The sequence below is a fragment of the Rhinopithecus bieti genome, unplaced genomic scaffold, assembly GCF_001698545.2.
Source record: "Rhinopithecus bieti isolate Rb0 unplaced genomic scaffold, ASM169854v2 scaffold_2453, whole genome shotgun sequence".
Taxonomy (NCBI): Eukaryota; Metazoa; Chordata; class Mammalia; order Primates; family Cercopithecidae; genus Rhinopithecus; species Rhinopithecus bieti.
The window spans coordinates 4173325-4195967 of NW_016804447.1; the positions used below are offsets into that span (position 1 = coordinate 4173325).

At 34.3% G+C, this 22643-nt stretch overlaps 1 protein-coding gene across 1 annotated transcript in view; it reads right to left on the reverse strand.

Moving 5' to 3' along the window:
* Window positions 1-2864: 2864 nt before the first annotated feature.
* The window catches only part of EEA1 (early endosome antigen 1), a 165493-nt gene continuing 145714 nt past the window's right edge, over window positions 2865-22643 (reverse strand). Inside the window, 9 exon segments of the mRNA XM_017868342.1 lie at window positions 2865-6472; window positions 7179-7277; window positions 7879-7999; window positions 8270-8508; window positions 9452-9637; window positions 10603-10723; window positions 11773-11778; window positions 12289-12479; window positions 18339-18521. Coding sequence (XP_017723831.1) covers window positions 6350-6472; window positions 7179-7277; window positions 7879-7999; window positions 8270-8508; window positions 9452-9637; window positions 10603-10723; window positions 11773-11778; window positions 12289-12479; window positions 18339-18521 — 1269 coding nt within the window. The 3' untranslated portion in view covers window positions 2865-6349.

Consider the following 22643-nt stretch of genomic DNA (forward strand, 5'->3'; position numbering starts at 1 on the left):
AGAGCAGTTGCCTGACTCTGGTTTCTCTATCTTAGAAGTTTCTATTTTTGAATTTCCCCTGGTAGGCTTTCATCATAGCCACAATGTGGCCAGACAATAAATGCAATACTCAGTTTCCTGGGTCACTGCCCTCAGTCTCCTTTAAATTATACTACAGGTTGAGAACTTGTTTCCACAGAGAATGAATATTCCAGCAATGCCACGTTCAAACTACGTATATTCTCAGTACTCATTTTTCTAATGAGTTATCATTGACTATTGTTTGATTACTCATAACCGTTATCCAACGTGCATACCATACTCATTTAGCCCATCTGCATTTTCCTGCATGATTAGAAGTATTTATATTAGATGTAAGAAAGAAAGTATGCAAATGTTTCATTAGTCTTCAGTTTTAAAGAGCTGGTCAATAAATATAGCAGAAAATATTAGCCCAAATATGTGAGAAATTGTCAGCTTAACATTCTAATCTCTATTTATGTATTTTTTTTCTTTTTTCAACAGAAAACATGGATGGCACAAATAACAACTGCAATTTCTTGCTTTACCAAGAGTCAGGAAACCAAGAAAATATCTTTATTCACATTGCCCGCTGAATCCTCTGAAATTTAGGGACCTAAAATAAGTGGCATGCCTTTTAGAAGATTAGGATTTAAGTTATTATTTCATTCAAACTTTTGTAACACTTAGCTAGTGATAAGCTAGAAGGAAATTTGCATTTTAAAGAAGTTCCAGAATTTGAAAATTTGAGCTAGGAAAATCCTCAGTATAGAGGAGTAATGACTGCAACAAATTTGAACTCTGAGGAATTTCTTGACAGATATATACTGACATCCAGATTACCTTCTAATGCTTCTGTCAAGTCTCTAAGAGGTGTGAGTGAAGAAAGGTGCTACTTTGTAAAGGGTGAATCATCAGATAAATGGAGTATCAGAAGGAAAACAAATGTCCACTGCTTGTATCCAATATGAACTCCAGCATCTTACTTTGTGTGTATCTATAAAATAATGAAACCAATTTTCCTTCATGGCTTGTCAATCAGTCTTAACTGCTTTATAGTCCTGCCTCAAACACAATGATAGTTCTTTAGATACAAAGCTTGATTGTTCTTTTAATATACAAAGCGATAGATAAGGAGTACATTTTAATAGCAGTTTTAAAATTCCTATTCTCAAACTCCTCTCAGGTATACTTTATAGTACTCTAACGTGGAAGTAGAAAACCCCAAAGACTAAATTCCATTACTTTAAGATGGCGGCGGGGGGGTGGATATCTGGCTTTCACCAGTTAACCCTTTTGCATGGCTTTTCTTGGCCTGTTGTGAAGTGTACAGATTTTCATAGACATAGTAAGGTATCTGTCTCTTAACTTTATTTTTTGGTGTTTGCCATAAAAATACTTTCTGGTTTTGATTGGTGTGTGTGTGTGTGTGTTAGCACAGTACAGTCACTTAATTTTATTTGGCAGGACTTCAAATTTCTTCAGAATTTTTATCATGAAAGGCAGTTTGAATAATTATTATATTATCATGACAGGATATATACTATTACCTACATTCAAGGAACTAGTTCTTAGGGTCAGATTATTGCATCAAATGGAAGTCCACAAACTTCCATTTCAGGCTCGTACCTTTTGCAATTTGCAAAGTGAAAGTAGTAAATTTATCAAATTTGGCTGCAAGGCAACTGAAGCCTTAGCTGATTTTGTTAAGCTAAAGAATGGGATACAGAGGATAATATTTGGGCAAGTCATGTGCACAGTAATTCCTTGAGGAAGGTGAAATTTCACCATGCAAACAAAGCAGTAAAGACAAGTGCAGCAAAAAGGCTTCTGTACAAGGCAAGCACTATTAGAATGGAGACTAATAATCTCTTTATAATAATGTCAGACATTTAATAGAAGAAAAAAATAAAAGGAAAATCTGGAGGACGGTAACTATTGTTAATAGCTAAGAATAAATGAGGTGGGGGGAAGACAAAGGGGAGAATAGACTTCAAGTGAATTTCTAGAGATGGCATCTGGATGGGACTAAAAGCAGTTATGTCCAGGAGAAGACAATATAGATTATGCAAGAGAGGATTTTATAAAGAAATTTCTGGCTGAAAAAAATTTTAAATTAACAATCATCTTGCAAATTTTTTAGATATAAACCAACCTCGGAGGTGAGCAGTGGACTAAGATGAGGTACTTGTCAAATTCCTGTAGTCCCATGAATCCAGCAACCACAGACTGACTTACATGTATAAAGGTAGTTTTCTCCCTCTGAATCTCATTAAAGGGAGAGACAGACCGACTAAATTAACAAAATATGTAAAACAGCTCAAGAATACGCTGCACATTAACTGGAATTCTATAAAGCTCACAAAATAACATGTCTAATATACAATATATTAGATGCTTGAGGATATGCACATTAAACTCTTCAGAGGGTTTAGAATGAAGCACATTCAAATGAAGGGATCGTGGGGGTCGGAACAAAAACCATTCTAGAACCGTGGCTCCCAGGAAGAAAACAACGGCACATTGGGCCTTCCAAAAGTATCTTTGGGGATGGGAAGGAGAAAAAAATAAATAAATAAAATTTTAAGTATCTTTATGAAATAAGGGATTAATTACATATTTTATATTTGTTTTTAGTTTTGTTAATTCTCTACAATATTAAATGGAATGTCTAAAACAAAATGGCATTAATAATTTCTCAAGATCAGGAATTTAATTACTATTCTAAATTGAACAACATTAAAACACCACTGTCTATATCCAAGTGCAAAGTCCTAATATTCTGTAAATAAATTAATGCAAAATGGTTAATATAGTGTTCTCTCTTTTGTTAGACAAAACAATTTATAGTCACAGAATACAACTAGTTTAGAAAGAAATGTTTTTTAATATAATATTTAAACATATTAAAAAAACAAAAGCAACAATTCAATAAGGATCTTTCCACTGTTCTTTATACAGATTTAAATGCTGTTGTGTACTTTATCAGTTACATTTATAATTAATAACCTTCCAATCACTGAGTTTAGAAATTGCAGTATTTACTGAGCTAATCTTTCTCACAAAATAAGGCACAACTACATGATCACAAGTAGTAAACACAGTACAAATAATGAACCCAAAAACTAAATGAGAAAATGTTCATGCAGAAGTATCTACAGAAGTTATGAATATATGATCCAGTTCAAGAAATTATAGAATATCATATACACAACTGCATTGTGTTACAATAAATTTAGTACTTCTACACAGAAAGAACTTAGTGACTTCTAATTCTATTTTATACAATTTTACATCAATTTAGTAAGTTTATGCACAATATTCACATCTGCAACAATAACAAATTGATCATTAAAATTCGGGCTAAGGGCAATTAAGACATGATAATGTGTGGCACGTGATAATTACAGAATACCATTCATCAAGCTCATGTCTAGGAATACTATAATGGTGGCACATTTAAATTTTATGGATCAAATCATCCATGGTTTTACAGCCAAAGTGCATTTTTTTTAAAAAAAACTCCTATAGTCAAATAGGTCATGAATATCAAAATATAAGATCATAATTTGCTCTCTACTTAAAAGCTAACCTTTTTTATGCAAATGTAAGTTTAAAAAAAAGTGGCTTTAAAGTTCTCAAAACTATATAAAATAATCATAAAGACTTTTTAAGAGAGATGGGAAAATAACAAATTTGGCAGTTACTATTTAACATTACTGTCAGGAAACTATTAAAGTAGATAATTCCACATTAAGAGGTAGTTGAACAAAATGTTATTTATACACTGCATTGAGGTTTTTGTGTTTGTTTCCCTCATTTTTTCTTCAAAGGAACAAATCATATACCAGCAGCTTTGTCTTCTTTCTATTAAAAAAAAGTCTGTAGGTATAGTTTATTGTACACTAACCCAGCAAGACTTAATTTTAACTCACATTCTGTGCCGGGGTTTGGAATTTACTAACATTATGTCAATGTGCTTTTCATTAAAGCCAAGAGCAGTACATGCCAGCTCTAACTCACTGACAAATAATAGTACCAGCAAACATGTAAAATGTACAGCCAATAAGGACTTCAAAGATGACTTTTTAATTAAAAGGAAAAAAATTAAAATTTTTGTTTTCAAAACACATTAAATTGGGGAGAGTTCGTAGCAAAAAATGTTGGGTTTCATTTATATTATCAGTATAGTAGTCTATGGTAGGTAAATTACTTGGGACTTATGAAATGAAATTAGTTAGATAAAAATGAGAAAATCATTCAAACACCTATATATGGTTACTTGTCTTACAATTTTTTTGTGAATATGTTGGGGGTAAAGGGGAGACAGACAGAAGGCCTGGAGGGTGTCCAATTAGGAGACAAAGTGAACAAATATTCAAACCCAGATTTCTCATGGAATTTTATTATCTCCAAAAAAAAAAAAAAAGAACAGTGGTGCTGTGAACATCTGTGTTTTTCCAGCACACTTATTAAGTTATTTATATGTAAAATTATAGAATTAAAACTATTTGGAAGGATTTATAAGTATATAAAACTGCATAAATAGTTCAGTTTATATTATCCAACTATTATTTTTAATAAAGAGCCACTGTATTTCTTCATTATATATGCTCAAGGATATATGTTTATCCAAGTCCAGGAACTTAATCGATGTTCTTAATAGCTAATGACAACAGGGTTTACTTAAAATTTTTTTTAAATAATTAAACAAATACGTAGTGATCTCTTTCAATTTACATACAATTGTAGGTATAGCATAAATATAATTTCATTTCAGAATATTTGAAAGCAAATGTATATTATAAACTAGTATAAATGAAATATTAACTACTGTTATAAAATGATTGCACTGAATGAATGTATAACTACATTTCTTCTCTAGAAAGATTAACAAACCAATATTAATAACTTCTCTCTTGAGATGTTTTACAATTTTCCAAATTAATAAGACTATGCTAAATTAAAGTTCGATCCCATTGTTCAGCATACAAATAAGCTAATTCTTAATTATCCTTACGGTGCTTAGCCATGCTGTTTTAGTTTTTATTGTAACTCTGGGATTCCTAAATATATTTGTTTTGGTGACACTCTATTTCTAGGTGTTAGTTACTTAAAGGGAATTTCACAACAGTAAAATTGGGAACAGTTGATATGGAATACCAAATTCAGAACCATTTTAACTTTAAGTCAATTTTACAACTTTTAAAATTCTTCCCGATAGGGAATAAAATAGAAAGTAAAATATTTAATGTCTTCTTACCATTTTATATTTTGTTTTCACCAATAAGACCACAGCAATATTAGTTACTAGCTTTAAGATGCAAAATTATAAAACAAATACATGAAGCTGACCTATGCTTGAAAAGGTTAAACCAAATAAAGGAAAAAATCAGATCTATATAAAAAGCAAACTCAGGTTCCTGAAGATGCTAGAGAGACAAAATAAGGGTATGATATGAAGGCTGATCTCAAAAAACTTCCCACTTACAAGAAACTGAGAATAAGAACATTATACAATGTTTATTATTCATCCTCCAACTGAGGGCTAGGGTAAGAAGCTTTCTAAGATTCTAAATGGACAATATGTGGGAGTTTAAGAAAGAGACAGAAAAGACAAAAGAAAATTAACCCTATTCTTTGAAATACAACCCCAGATAACCATAAGTAAGCAAATTGATTTTACACCGGTTTTTATAAAATCCACCCAAGAAAATTTAATTAATATTGTTAAAACAAAAACCATTTTTGAATTCATGGTTACTACATATTTTGAGATAACTGTATTGAGAACACTCAAGTAGTAAATTCATAACATAACAATGCAACTGAGCTATGAACCTACATATAAGAGAAAAGGGTAGAGGAAATGTTACAGTTCTGTGCATAACTTCACAAAGAGAATATTTAATATAATTAATGTGCTATTGTGCAACAAAAACAGCAACAAGTGATATCATCCATGTACATTTTTGTACATTAAATTTAGGAGAAAGAAGTAAGCTATGGAATTGCATTCTTCATTTGTGAATAATGAAATTATATTAAAAAAATACATTGCTATTTTCTGTCCAAAGTTTATTTACATTTCATTGGCTAATTCTAAACTTGGCATGAAAGCTATTCCAGGGGCTAAATGGGAAAAAAGTAATGAAAGATGATAAGGCCAAGTCTCACAAAAATAGAAGAGTTTTACTTGATATCCATAACATTCCAAAATATACTAATTCCTATTTGGTCTAGTATTGCAACCAATGTCCAAACCAAATAGTAGTCCAAGACCTCTATTAAGTACATTTATTAAAAATCTAATGTTAGTGTAATATTACTCTGAAGTTGTGATAACCCATTATCCTTGCAAGTCATTGAAACATGCATCACAGACACGAACAGGCTTCTTGGAAGAAGGAGTTAAGGCATTTTTGGCTGAACATTCAGCACAGAAGATATTTCCACACTGTCGGCAGTGATGCTGTAAATGACAAAATTTAAACAATTTTAAGAATAAAAACTATACCAAAAGTATTATGAAACTACATGAATACCACCAACTACATTGTGAAGGTACATTAGCATTAGAAATATTTAATGATATAATGTTTCAATATGTTAACTTAATCTCTTTGTTATAATTAAATTGAATGCTTCCTATTTATCAAACACTATGCTAAACATTTTATATAGAATTTATCATGGAACTCTCAAAAGAACCAGAGGAGGCATTTAAAAGGTGTTTATAAAGTATCTCTATCCAATGAAAAACTATTCCTAATTCCCAAATGTTTCAGGCACTAATGTCTCCAATAGAAATATAAACTGAAGTCATAACACAATGGTAGTATTTAGAATATATTTTAAAAATACCTCTGCTTTTTCTTCCTTTAAAGAACCCAATGATTACTAAAACATGAGTTTAATGTTGGCACACTGGTTCAGAAAATGATTGTCCCAGACAGTAACTAAGTTGGAAGACAAAGACTGAATTTAAAAGTAAAATTCAAACACATATGCTAAACAGAAGCTAGACTGCATGAAGTTTAGTTATTCTGTTGTTGTTAAAGTTTACTGATAAACAGAAAATTATTCGATCAAATGAAGGACTATTTTGATGGTTAAAACATTAATTATCAGTGAGAAATGAAATCCAGAAACATAGTTATATGAACAAAAGTATTTACCCGTCTCACTGTTACTGAAAAGCCTTTCCCACAGGCCATACAGTTTTGTACTTCATTGTCTTCGGCCCACTTTCTATTCAATGCTTGTGTATGTTTGATCTGTTTTTCAAAAAGTATCGACATATTTATTATAGTACTCAACATTTTAAAGAATGCTAGATTATTTCTAACTTGCTGTCAGAGTTCTATGAAATTTTGACAATATGACCCATGAAATAAAATTTTAAAAAATCAGAAATATACTGGTCAGCTTCTATTGTCAAAAGTAGCTATATTCATAAATCTGAATGACCAAATAAAATTCATAGAATTTTATTCCTGAAACATCTTGCTAACCTTTGCTGATTTCCAATCCATTCTAAACATAATCATGAATCTTTCCTGGTAACTCTGAGCATATATTCAGATCACTTCTTTAAAACATACTGACTCATATATTCTTTGGTATTCTTGAATTTTGTAGTTCTTCCCGTATACTAACAATTCATGAATGACATGGCTTCCTAATGAATCTCTGAGGTCTCTGAAACAAGTTCTTTACTTTTATATTTAAATATCCATAAAACCTACAATACTGCTAAACAGACAGTAGCTATTTGAAAGTATTTATAAAACATGAGATTTAAAAGTTAAAAATATGCTTTTCACTAATAAGTCAATTCTAGACTAAAAAACTGCCTCATATCCATAGTTGACTGACCTGAAGTGATTGGTTTTCTCTGCCCAGCTCCTGTACTGCTGCAGTTGTATTATCCAGCTTTCTTTGCAATTCTAATACTTTGGTTTGAAGCTTTTCTATTTCACCTTCTCCTTTAAGACATCTGGAATAGATTGCAAAGAGGTAATTTTTTAGAAAATCATTAAAGACCCTTCTAGGGTATAGATAATGGACTACTTTAGTAATTTAAAATATATAATACATTAATTTTGACTATCTGATTGTTTTACAGATTAATTTTTAAATGGCTACTTAAATACCTATAGAGGCTTATGCACTTTTCTCAAGATTCTTCTATTTTAAAACTATGGAACATGACAATCTTTTATCACTTACAATGGAAATAAACTTAATTTTACTAGATATCAATCACCTTTCCAGTAGTGCTCTCCTTTCATCTTGATTATTCTGAACCGTTGCTTCTAATACTGCAATTTCACCCCGTAAGTCATCCGTTTGTTTCTCGAGCTCACTAACTCTCCGTTGACTAGATTGCCACTCCTTCTTCACAGTGCCTAAGTTTTCATTTAATGCTGTAATCTGCATGGTAAGTTTAGCCTCATTTTCTTCATGCTTCTTCATTCCTACTTCCTTTTCTTTTATTTCAGAATGCTGAAAAAAAAGGAAAAGTGGGGGGAAAATCTATTACAAAAGTAGTACAAAATAATATGATTTATTAAATTTAAAATACTGGCAATATAAATACTACTGCTTCTTTGGGAATAGAGGCAGGAGAACATATTTCATTACACATTAATAAAACTGATTCCACAATCATCTATGTAATACGAATTGGCTCAAAGGTCAAAATGCTGAAATGATGGATAGTGACCATCATGATAGTGAGCTAAAGTGACACAATATGAGATATTTTTCTCCACCAGAGCAGGAAAGACACATATGGTTAGGGATAGCAAGGTGCCCTAGAGACAAAGCTGAAATTTCCTTATTCCTCCCAATTCCATATGCTTTCTTTTCTCTATCAGTCTGCCAAAAACCATTATGAAACCTTCAAATGACTGTTTGAAGTTAAAATTGAAACTCTTCAACTAAAACATTCAATGGCCAAGTTATCTGGGCATATTTGGACTTAATTCAATAGAGGAAAGCCAGATGCTTCCCATCTGGCATGTGCAACTTAGGAAAGGAAAAGCAGACTTTGTTCATCATAATTTCAAACTCAAGTTTCCGCTCCCCCTTATCAACATTCGCTTTGACCCAACAAATGGGTTTCACATGACTAACATTCACACCATTTACCAGATCTACATAGTTGTGCGGTTATTTGGTTTCTGACACTTCAAAAAAAAAAAAAAAAAAGTTTTTAAAATTTTATTTCATTTCAGTGTTCACTTATATAGACAGAAATATGGTTACAGGGTAAAATATTTCCAAACACATGTCAGCTATTTAAACAAATAAGATCTCCTTTCTTAATCAAAAACTAAAATGTTAGGAAAGCATTTTAATCAGATCTCATAAGTAGAATAGTCCTCTCACTGGATTGACTTAAAGCTCTACTGCAAAACATACTTCCCCTGATTAATTCACTGACCAACTTAGCTTCTTTCTCAATAAATTCTTTCTTCATTTCCTCTTCTTCCTTTTTCACCTGGTCTTTTAGTATCTGCTGATTTCTCTTCTCCTGTTCAACAGCTGCCTTCAGGGAGTCTGCTTTTCCTTGAAGTTCTAATTTCTGCTGAATTAGAAGCTGTTTAGCATCCTTAAGATTTGTTATCTCCTGTTGAAAAGTAGGGCCAAAATAAATCATCCTTCATAGTAAATATTTCAAAATGTAGCTAACATTTATGCAATTTATCACAATAGATTGAATATAGGTTTTACTCACTTACGAAATTCTTAAAAGTTCAGTATTTTAAATAATTGGTTAAAAAATGCAAGATTATATGTCCTGCTCAATCATTTAAATCCAGGTGACAAAAAATTATACGTTTTGATTATGTGGAGAAAGAAAACAAACTGTACTCTCTATTTTGCCTTTCCTCACTTAACGTTTACTGATCATCATTTAGTTATCACACATTGAGTTAGGTTCTGGGGACATAACATAAAGATGAATTATACACATTCCCTGATTTAAGGAAGTCGCATTCTAGAGGACAGAGGAACATAAAGGGATAATTAATTAAAAACCAAAATGATAACTATGCTGACAGACACAAAGGGCATTATGAGTGCTCTCAAGAATCTAACCTTTTTTAAGAAATTAGTATTTTACAAAGCAAATAATAAACAATTAGTTTTCTTCAATGGGTACCCTATCTATGCTTATAACAGGTAAAATGTTAAAAATAACAGATTATGAAAGGACTTTAGGAAGAAAAATAATTGAATAAACAATCCCTTTAAATCTTACTTCTAAACTCTTTCATATTTTGAAATTTACTACCCGTGAGCATAATTTTCTAAATCAATACATCTCTTGATTATCATTTCGATGAGATCCAAACTCTTAGGGTTACTTTGCTTCATCGGTAATGTGAAAACAAATGTAACAATTTCAATATGTGTACAGGTATTATGCAATACAAAAGCACTCTGGCAAGAGTATTTGTCAGAAACAACAGAACAATTTGCCTAGCACACAGCAAGTTCTCAATAAATAAATAAATATGTATTTGTATATATATTTCTTTAAAGAACAATATAACACAGAAGGCAGGAAAAATGATTATCTTAACATACCTTTATGCTTTCTTGTTTGTGGGACATGAGTTCCTCATTTAGTTTAGTGATTTCTTTTTCTTGTCTACATTTAATTTCTTCTATCTCTGCCAATTTAGACTTTTCATTTACTAGTTCTTTTCTTTCAGTGACTGTAGAAAATGATATATTTAAAATAATTTTAAAGCAAATGCTTAAGTGAAAATGGGTGTAATAAAAATGACTGCTACTATTGATGACACTGGCTCCTGCCCCTTTCTACCTAACTTGGGCAAATTACTTACCCTCTCTTGTTTCTTGCCTGTTTCCTTATTTATACAGTGTGAACAATAATAATAAGATAATTGTAAAGATTAAATAGTTATAGTTAATATTGTGAGATAAAGAGTACCTGGTCAGAGTAATGATGCTGTAAAATTTAGCCAAAACTACCATTCTTACTCTTATAACTCCTATTTTATTACTATCACTATCTTTATATAAGGTATCTAGTTAGGAGCACTACATATTATCTCAGTTAATCTCTACTATATGTAGATTTCTAAATCTCCATTTTCTAGGTGAGGAAACAAAGGTTTAGGAGACATGAAATAATCTATCAGAGGTAGAGCCAAAACCAAAGCAAGTCTGTCTGATGTAAAGCTCTCACAACTAAACTCCTATAAACAACAGTTCTTTTTATTTTTGAAACAGGGTCTCATTCTATCACCCAGGCTGGAGTGCAGTGGTAAGATGATGGCTCACTCACTGCAGCCTTGACCTCCCAGACTCAAGCTATCCTCCCACCTCAGTCTCCCGAGTAGGTGGGACTACAGGCATGCACCACCATGCCCGGCTAATTTTTTTTTTTTAATAGAGACAAGGTCTCACTATGTTGCCCAGGCTGATCTTGAACTCCTGGGCTCAAGCAATCCTTCCTCCTTGGCCTCTGGGAGTGCTGGGATAACAGGCATGAGCCATCAAACCTGGCCTTATGAACAATAGTTCTGTCAGAATTCTCTAAACCTGAAGCACAAATCATGAATTTCATTCCAGCTTCACCATCACCACACCCACAAAACATTTTTAAATTAAATTTCAGGAACTGAACCACTCAGAATATACCAAGAATTTTAGGGATTATACACTGCAGAGTAATATCCTGTCAGCTAATAGGAATGTATGATTTCAACTATAAAACAAAAAATAAACTCTTTCCTAGGATCTGAATTTTCTTTCATATAGAATTTAAAGTGATTTTTAAAATGTACTGGTCATATAGTAATAAACGAATGCTTTCAACTTTGTAACTTAATAAACTCCTGAGACACTCTGGTTCTTAATTTTAAGAACTCTTAACACACTTAAGAATTATTTCTAGATCTTTTATTATCTCATTCACGCATCTAAAGGATAATATGTTACATGAGAAATAGTTGAGGAACTATATTATCTTTCCTGAAATAACCAAGGATCTATGGTGTGAAAAATTGATTTGTCTGTAAAACTAAAAAGGGCAGTAAGAAAAAAGGGTAGAAATAACAAGGAGGCCATTAAGAAGTACTTCCTAGCATTAAAATCCCAATGATCAAAAGTGTCAGAAACTAGAGGTCCCTCTGAGAGAGCTGTTGAAAATAAGGATGATGCCTGTACTGAATAAGAGGTTTGACTGGATGATCTCTAAGACAATTGTAACTCTAAGATTGTAGATTTAGGTCAGAAACATGCAATACCTTTTCTTTCTGAATGTCTTGTAGTGCTTTATATTGCTCCTGCAATTGCTGTTCTTTCTTTGCTGAATCCTGCTCCAATGTAGCCTTGGCAGTCTTCAGTTCTTGAATCAATTTATTTTGATTTCCAATTTGATTTCTGTTTGAAATCAAGTCCTCCTGTGCTAGAGAAAGCTTCTCTTCTATGGACTTACAAAAACAATTTTCCCAAATTATTATATGCCATGTTTTTAGTAAATTCAACAGAAACATAAGTTAACATAAACACTGTAGAAAGCAATATACTAAAAAAAAATAGCATATTATACCCATCAGTAAGACCAGGTAAAAGAGAAAGAATTCTAAAATATTAACTCTCTTGCTTACAGAAAACATTTATAATATAAAATATTTAGTAAAATGGAAGCAATTCCAAACCCTCTAAAAATAATCTATTTACTAATAAATATTTAAAGTATTTGCTGAATGTTGATCACATCTTCAATACTGGCTAGTTGATATGAAAGAATACCAAGTAAGTAGGGACCATATCAGATACATTCAGAGAACATATTATGGTTAAAGTCATAAGGCAATGTGAAAGAAAACAATTTTAAAAGAGATATAATTAAATGCTTCATCATGCATACATATACATTTGGTAGGTTCTATGATGTCCCTTGACATGCTAAAAATAGTAATAAATTGTATGGTGTTGTGACATAGTGGTTTTTGTCCAGGGTTCCTGAATCAAAACTCCCATGTCCTTTGTTACAGTTTTTTGTTACAATGTTGGGTATGTTAGGCCTCAGGAAACAGAATCTCCTCTCCTGCCCTCCTTCCACTGGTCCCTAGGCAGGCCTCTAATCTTCTTCCCCATCCCACTTTCTGATTGTGGGTCTTAAGACTCTTCCCTGAGAGGGTCCTGCCTCATACCCTGGGTTAAAGAATGCTTCCATAAAAATCCAAGAGCACTGGGTTTGGGGAACTTCTAGATAGCTAAACATATGGAGGTTCCTGGAGGGTGGCGTGCCCAGGGAGGGCATGGAAGCTCCGTGCCCCTTCCCCCATATCGCCCTACACATCTCTTCATCTGAATTCTCTGTAATATCCTTTATAATAAATCAGTAAATATAAATAAGTTTTCCCTGAGTTCTGTGAGCTGGTCCAGCAAACTAATTGAACCCAAAGAGGGTGTCATGAAAACCCAACTTGAAACCAGCTGGTTGGTCAGAAGTTCTGGAAGCCTGGATTTATGATTGGTGTTTGGAGTTGTAGGGAGCAGTCTTGGGGATTGAGCCCCCAATCTGTGGGATTTGACACTATCTCTAGGGAAATAGTGTCGGAATTGAATTGGAAGACGCCCAGTTGGTGTCTGCTTCTTGGCGTGTGTATGGGAAAATCATCCCCCTATGTTTGGTCACAGAAGTCTTCTGTGTTGATAATTGTTGTGGTGTGAGAGTAGAGGAAAAACACAATTTGAGAGAGTTTTCCTGAAACAAATAGGAAGGATTATTTTGTCACAGAATAAAAATAACTACTTCACAGTTGACAACCTGATCAAGTCAACGAAAAGAGAAAATTCAGCCAAACATCTGAGGCTGTATCCTGAGAAGGCACACTATTCTCTTCTCATCTATATCGTAGAAGCGGTGATTGTCATTTAACATAGTCCACAGTTGTTGACTGTTTTAAAGCCCAAGTATTTTGAGAAGAAGAAGTTGGGGAAAGGGGAAGATTCTTCACTCATTACACTTCATTTGGGGATAAATATGGTAACAGGTAGGTAATGGGTATGGTAAGAACCTTGCCACTCTCAGCTGCCACTGCGAAGAATCAGCAGGGTAAGAAATCCAATTGATCTCTTTCATCAGATCTGGAAAAAGCTGATCTTTCTTAATCTAGAGGTACAGTTCCTTTGAAAAGGAGGCAGAAAACATAATTTATGAAAGGATCCCTGCTGAGTAGGCTTGTATACAGCAAGTATTCAGTTAAAAAAAAAAAATGAAATAAACAAAGATCTTACTTATGAGGATTCTTAAGCTTCCTGAAAAAGAAAGTTTACTTCTTACCAGTAACCCAGTTATATCTTTCTGATATAAATTAAATCTTAATTTTCAATGACTGCCAGTAGAACACTAAACCCCTTGAGGCTTTTTTCAGGAAAGAATTAATGTCAGCTAGTTCTTTACTAACCAGGCAGCTAACCATTAATTGAGAACACTAAGACAGAACAGAAGGGTACAAGCTGGTCTCTGTCTTAAGGGAGTTGAGTACATCGCCCAAAAAGCAGAACAGGCATGTAAAATGGAAGCTATGCAGGGCAGGAGGGTATACTCTATGTGCCAAATGCACAGAAAAACAGTGTGAGACGCTGTGGATTGGGGTTTACAGAAAGCTCTATACAACATGTGGGAACTGACCTATGTGTCACAAAGGTGAGAGTGATTTCACATAAAAAAGGAGAAAAGTTGACAAAGTCCAGTTCAAACAGTCTACAACAACTATAATTAGTTAATAGAGATCATGATCTAATGTTTAAAAATACCAAGGCTTGTTAGAGTCTGGAAAGCACCCCTAACCTCTAACCACAAGATTTCCAAAAAGCCCATGGTTTAAATAACAGCCTATAAAATTGTAAACTCACTAAACCCAGTGACTTACTTTTTAAAGTCAAGCTCAAAATTTAGACTGCTCCATGAAATCTTTTCTGAAGGTGCCAAGACATACTGTTTTCCCCTGCCTCTGAAATTTCATTTGTCATTCAATGACATAGATGAACATTTATACTGTCATGCATTTTATATGTTCTTTTCATCTTTCTTATTACAAATTATAATAATATTGCATATTATTTCATCTGTTCAGCATCTCTTCCCTCAGAGAACCCCATCTTCCATTCCATGGTTTCACTGGGACTATCTTTAACCCATCTACACCTCTTGAATAGGCAAATCCCTAAATGGATCAAATACCAACCTTGACCCTGATTATGCCAATCACATTATAGTACCCTAGTAAACAAATGATTTCTGCAGTGTTCTATGGTAGCTATTGTTTTTGTCTATTCAGCAAGTTTTCCCATTCTTTCTTAAAAAAAAAAAAAAAAAAACTTCATATTTTAGTTGTTTTACTTGATTTCTGATGCAATGATATAGAGAGAGTACTAGGCTAAGAAGATTTACATTTAATTCTAAATCTATTATCCTAGAATTTTCACTTCACTCAGCGTGTAAATTTTACAGCTAAATTCTACCCCTACTTTTCCTGGACAACACAGAGTAGTGCACAGCATAACCAATCCGAACTATCCAGTCAACAAACTTAAGTACTCCATAAGTAATCCAGCAGATGGGGTTAAAGGCATAGATCAGGTCAGGCTACCTTTCACTTTAATGGTGTATAGAATGGACACTGTTAGCCCATGCTGTGCACTGCTAACCCATGGTAGATAGCGTTGACATAGGTGGGTGTCATGTTACAAGGCTCTGAATCTCTCCTCTTCTCTCTCTTATATACAAGACCATACAACATCACTGAAGCAAAAGAAAAATAATAACTGATGGCCATCTCTTATCTAAGTCTATAAATATCTGAACTTCCCTAGGAATTTACCATTAAAAAAAAATTAGCTTCCTAAGTAGTTCATACACTTCTCATTTTAAAAGCATTTATATAACATTTAACAATCTTTATTTTGTATAAAAAATTCTAGTGAAATGATGAAAGAATGGCAGACTTTGAATCAGAACTAAGATTTAACCATGGTTCTGTTATTGTATAGCAGTAGTCCTGTCTTCTCTGCAAAAGGAAGCACTGGGCCTGCTCTCTTTAGCAAAAGAAAGCTTTGGAATACAGGATCTATCCAAGGTCCCTTAATAAGTTGTAAAACTCTATGGCAGCCTTGTCCCTCAGCTTTCTCTTTTTGCCCATATTTACATTTGAGTTACTCTTTCATGTATGAAATTATTCGTACACAACATAGCTTTCAAGCATAATAAAAATTGCTGGCTTAATGAAAGAATATCAATCAAATCAACTAACATTGATGATTTAATGTTTGTTCCTGTTACTAGCTTATGCTTTGGGTAAATGACATCCATATGGAAGGAGTGTGATTTCTATAAGACTCTTCCAATCAATCATTAAGTTTCATCTCTTCTGTCACTTAAATATCCTTCAAATTCATGCACTTTTCTCCATCCTTGCTATTACCAGCCCACACCACCATCATCTTGCACTTAGACTACTGCAAAGTCTCCTTTCTGGTCTTCACATTCAGCCCTGTTTCTCATTCCTCAATCTGCAGTGAGTTATTTGCCTAAAATACAAATGTAAGTAACTTCCTTTAGTGGTTCCTCACTGTTTTTAGGCTAAGCCCAAACTCTTCCACAAAGCTTCCTTGACTTTCAATACTTTCAATAGTGTTGTAAGGACAAATAACAATAATTTAACACTACCTAAATCTTGTGTGGTATTTTTTCTTAATAACAACTATTGCTAATTTTTACCTCCACATAGATAGATACATAGATACATAGACAGATATTCTACTGGCACTGTGAAAATTATTTTACCCAATTTCCTATCTCTTTGTCAAATCCTTGCAGCTAGGTATGGGTTCAGTCCTTTTGTTTCTTCTCTCTCTCCCATTAATCTCCTCTATTTCATCCTGTTTCATGTTCGTTCTAATCAACTTATACTTCAACTATTAGAATTTATGGAGAAAGAAAGTAACCTCTTAACTCATCTCTCCACCACTAGTCTATCCCAGGTCCAATCCAAGCTGTCTGCAAGCCACTACCAGGTTATTTTCTAAAGTACTATTTTCTTCATTTTACTCCTCTATTTAGACTTTTCACTTTTTCCCCTCAAATATAAAATCCAATCATCTTTGCTAGGCATCTAAGATACTTCACAATTTAGAGCCAAGCTTTTAAACCTTAATTCCATACATAAACTAGTATACCAGCAAGGCAATTATGCTAACTATGTGCTTGCTTTACTCATTCTTACTACAGCACCTTTTCTCAAATGTGCCCCTGAATAAAACGACCTTTCTCAGGAGTCTCTATGTATTCAAATTCAGGACCTAATCAAGTCCCACCTCCTTCATAATTCCCTATAACAGCCTATGGATAAAATATATGCTCTCTATCTAAATATAACATTTTAATATTCTTTCATTCTCAGAATTTTGCAATATGCACTTTATATTAAATAAACAAAAATCCCAAACATAGGAAAGAAACAGAGAAAGCATTTCCCGTTAAGAAAAAGAGAGAGAGGAAAGGCTGAACCTTCTGTGAGAGAACACAAATATTCAATTTTCCTTAGAAAACTAGTACTTTCCTGTGACCTAAAAATTGTTTACCCTTTTCCCATTATCCTTAAATTTAATAAACTTGATACTTTATCTATAATCAAATAATGTTACCAAAGGTAAAATTTCTATACATTGTTATATAATTAAGGGTAAGTTTATTTTGAGCTATAATCTCCTAATTTTAATCATTAGGCAATCCAGTAATATTGGGAACTTGACAAATATTATAACTAAAGTCAGAATTGCCTGACAAGCAATGGTAAAATTGCTTGCATTTTTTCACAAGCGGTTTATATTTAGAACTTAACAGCAGCCTATCTTTAACGTTATTTGCACATAAAGACAGCATAATATTTACATAAGTTAACAGTGTCACAATGAAGATATATCCAAATTATCTTACTATTACAAATACATCATTTTTAAATGCCCACATTTATGTATATCATTATTTCGTTATAATATAAAACAATTTTTTAAAGCATGCTAATACAAAAATAATTTAACAGAAAACAGCATACTATTCCACAAATACTAACATTTCCTTGCCCATTTGGATTCAAATAGATCATTTAATAAATGTCTATAAAACTTACTGAGATTTTATGGTACAGTATAGTTTTACTATACCTTAAGATCTTGACTAACATTTTCTTGCCCATTTGGATTCAAATAGATCATTTAAATAAATGGTCATCAAACTTACCTGAGATTTTATGGTACAGTAATAAGTTTAACTATACCTTAAGATCCTGCCTGGTGGCTAGAAGTTCAGATTCCTTCCCATAGAAATCAGATTGAAGCTGTTTGAAAGTTTCCTGACTTTTTTCATAGTTGTTTTGTAATACTGACATTTTCTCTTTCTCTGCAGCAAGTTCCTGGGCTGCCTGTGTTAACTGCTGCTGTAGTTTATTCTCAAGCTCTGTCTGAAACATACAATAGTTACTTAAAACAGTATGCATTCCAAAAACCAATTACAAATATAAAGTAAAATCCAGACACCTAGAAGAAAATTCCAAACAATAAGATGAACTGTACTTATGCCTCAAAATTCTACCTCAATGAAGTAAATTACTTATAAAGTCAAAGAATTACAAAATCTTAACAAGTCTCAAGTTAAAAACCATAAAATACAAAAGTAATTAATTTTTTTTAAAGGCATTTCACTGGGAAGTACTATCAGGTGTCAGGAGAAAGAGTAACAACTACATTCTGAGGGAACATGCAGTGCTAGGTGCCTCAGCTGACATAATTTAAGGTGGAACTAAGGGAAACTTGTACATGAAAGAAAGTAAGAAGCCATTACTTTGTTGAAGTATTAATATATAGTTTCTACTCTTGGAAATGCAAGAATAACAAGAAATTTCTACAAGTCATCTTAATTAATATCAAGGCAGAAAAAGAAAATCTCACAAAGTTTTAAAGCTCCTGTAAACTCTAAACTTGTCTTTAGTCTTCAAGAAGATTCAGGAGATATGCACAAATTATGACATAGTTAAAACATATACATACGCATAGTATGAAAATAGTTATTTGACTTTCAAAATACACTACTCCAATAAAATCAATGTTGAAGTCATTAGTAACTGCCATGTTCTAAAATCCTATATTCTTATCCTTGTCAGCACCTCACTTGACCTCTCAGTTGTACCTGATATAGTTGATTATGTCTCCTTCCAGAAACACTTTCTTCAACTGGTTTCCAAGGTACCTTATATTTTAGGTTCTCTTCCTACCTTACTGGTCATAACTTCTCAAAATCTTTTACTAGCTCCTTTTCCTCTGCTACTTCTGTGAATGTTGAGATACCCCAAAGTTCTATTGCTGACTCTCTTTTAATCCATACACTCTCTCCTTAGAAGATCTCAACAAGGCCAGACATGGTGGCTCATGCCTGTAATCCCAACACTTTGGAAGGCCGAGGTGGGTGATCACTTGAGGTCAGGAGTTCGAGACCAGCCTGACCAACATGGTGAAACCCCGCCTCTACTAAAAATACAAAAATTAGCCAGGTGTGGTGGCGTGCACCTGTAATCCCAGCTACTCAGGAGGCTGAGGCAGGAGAATTGCCTGAACCCAGGAGGCAGATGTTTCAGTGAGCCAAGATGACACCACTGCACTCCATCCTGGGTGACAGAGAGTCACCATCTCAAAAAAAAAAAAAAAGAAAAGAAAAGAAAAGAAAATCAGATCTCAACTAGTCCCAGGCTTTAAAGATCTTCTTTACAACTGACTCCCAAATTTATGTCTCTAACTGCTCTAACTGCAACCTTTCTATCTGAACTCTGGATTCTTATATCCATGTATCTTCCTGATGTCTCCACTCGAATGACTGACATATCTATAGTAAGCAGAAATCTGGATTCCTGACAGCAGCCATGAGCATCAAAAAGCTGCTACTTCCGAGTCTGGCTTGGGGAGCGGGGCCCGCCATTGCTGAAGCTTGAGTAGGTAAACAAAGTGGCTGGGAAGCTTGAACTGGGCAGAGCTCACCATGGCTCAACAAGCCCCACTGCCTCTAGACTCTACCTCTGTGGGCAGGGCATAGCTAAACAAAAGGCAGCAGACAACTTCTGCAGACTTAAACTTCCCCGTCTGACAGCTCTGAAGGGAGCAATGGTTCTCCCAGGATGGCGTTTGAGCTCTAAGAATGGAGAGACTGCCTCCTCAAGTGGGTCCCTGACCCCCAAGTAGCCTAACTGGGAGACAACTCCCAGTATGGGCTGACAGATACCTCATATAGGTGGCTGACCCTCTGGGATGAACCTTTCAGAGGAAGGATCAGGCAGCAATATTTGCTGCTCTGCAATATTCACTGTTCTGCAGCCTCCACTGGTGACACCCAGGCAAACAGGGTCTAGAGTGGAACTCCAGCAAACTCCAACAGACCTGCAGCTGAGGGATCTGACTGTTAGAAGAAAAACTAACAAACAGAAAGGAATAGCATCAACATCATCAAAAAGGTCATCTACACCAAAACCCCATCTGTAGGTCACCAACATCAAAGACCAAAGGTAGATAAAACCACAAAGATGGGGAGAAACCAGAGCAGAAAAGCTGAAAATTCTAAAAATCAGAGTGCCTCTTCTCCTCCAAAGGATTGCAGCTCCTTACCAGCAATGGAACAAAGCTGGATGGAGAATGACTTTGACGAGTTGACAGGCGTAGGCTTCAGAAGGCCTACGTCTTAATAACAAACTTCTCTGTGCTAAAGGAGGATGTTCGAACCCATTGCAAGCAAGCTAAAAACCTTGAAAAAAGATTAGACGAATGGCTAACTAGAATAAACAGTGTAGAGAAGACCTTAAATGACCTGATGGAGCTGAAAACCATGGCACGAGAACTTCGTGATGCATGCACAAGCTTCAATAGCCAATTCGATCAAGTGGAAGAAAGGGTATCAGTGACTGAAGATCAAATTAATGAAATAAAGCAAGAAGACACAGTTAGACTAAAAAGAAACGAACAAAGCTGGCAAGAAATATGGACTGTGTGAAAAGACCAAATCTACATTTGATTGGTATACCTGAAAGTGATGGGGAGAATGGAACCAAATTGGAAAACACTCTTCAGGATATTATCGAGGAGAACTTCCCCAACATAGCAAGGCAGGACAACATTCAACTTCAGGAAATACAGAGAACGCCACAAAGATACTCCTTGAGAAGAGCAACCCCAAGACACATAATTGTCAGATTCACCAAGGTTGAAATGAAGGAAAAAATGTTAAGGGCAGCCAGAGAGAAATGTCGGGTTACCCACAAAGGAAAGCCCATCAGACAAACAATGGATCTCTTGGCATAAACCCTATGAGCCAGAAGAGAGTGGGGGCCAATATTCAACATTCTTAAAGAAAAGAATTTTCAACCCAGAGTTTTATATCCAGCCAAACTAGGCTTCATAAGTGAAGGAGAAATAAAATCCTTTACAGACAAGCAAATGCTGAGAGATTTTGTCACCACCAGGTCTGCCTTACAAGAGCTCCTGAAGGAAGCACTATACATGGAAAGGAAACTGGTACCAGCCACAGCAAAAACAGGCCAAACTGTAGACCATTAATGCTATGAAGAAACTGCATCAATTAATGGGCAAAATAACCAGCGAACATCATAATGACAAGATCAAATTCACACATAACAATATTAACCTTAAATGTAAATGGGCTAAATGCCCCCAATTAAAAGACACAGACTGGCAAATTGGATAAAGAGTCAAGACCCATCAGTGTGCTGTATTCAAGAGACCCATCTCACATGCAAAGATACACATAGGCTCAAAATAAAGGGATGGAGGAAGATCTACCAAGCAAATGGAAGGCAAAAAAAACCAGGGGTTACAATCCTAGTCTCTGATAAAACAGGCTTTAAACTATCAAAGATCAAAAGAGACAAAGAAGGCCATTACATAATGGTAAAGGCATCAGTTCAACAAGAAGAGTTAACTATCTTAAACATATATGCACCCAATACAGGAGCACCCAGATTCATAAAGTAAGTCCTTGGAGACCTAGAAAGAGACCTAGACTCCCACACAATAATAATGGGAGACTTTAAAACCCCACTGTCAATATCAGACAGATCAATGAGATAGAAGATTAACAAGGATATCCAGGACCTGAACTCAGCTCTGCAACAAGCAGACCTAACAGACATCTACAGAAATCTCCACCCCAAATCAACAGAATATACATTCTTCTCAGCACATCGCACTTATTCTAAAATTGACCACATAACTGGAAGTAAAGCACTCCTCAGCAAATGTACAAGAACAGAAATCACAACAAACTGTCTCTCAGACCACAGTGCAATCAAATTAGAACTCAGGATTAAGAAACTCACTGAAAATTGCACAACTACATAGAAACTGAACAACTTGCTCCTGAATGAGTCACTGGGTACATAACGAAATAAAGGCAGAAATAAAGATGTTCTTTGAAACCAATGAGAACAAAGATAACATACCAGAATCTCTGGGACACATTTAAAGCAGTGTGTAGAGGGAAATTTATAGCACTAAATGCCCACAAGAGAAAGCTGGAAAGATCTAAA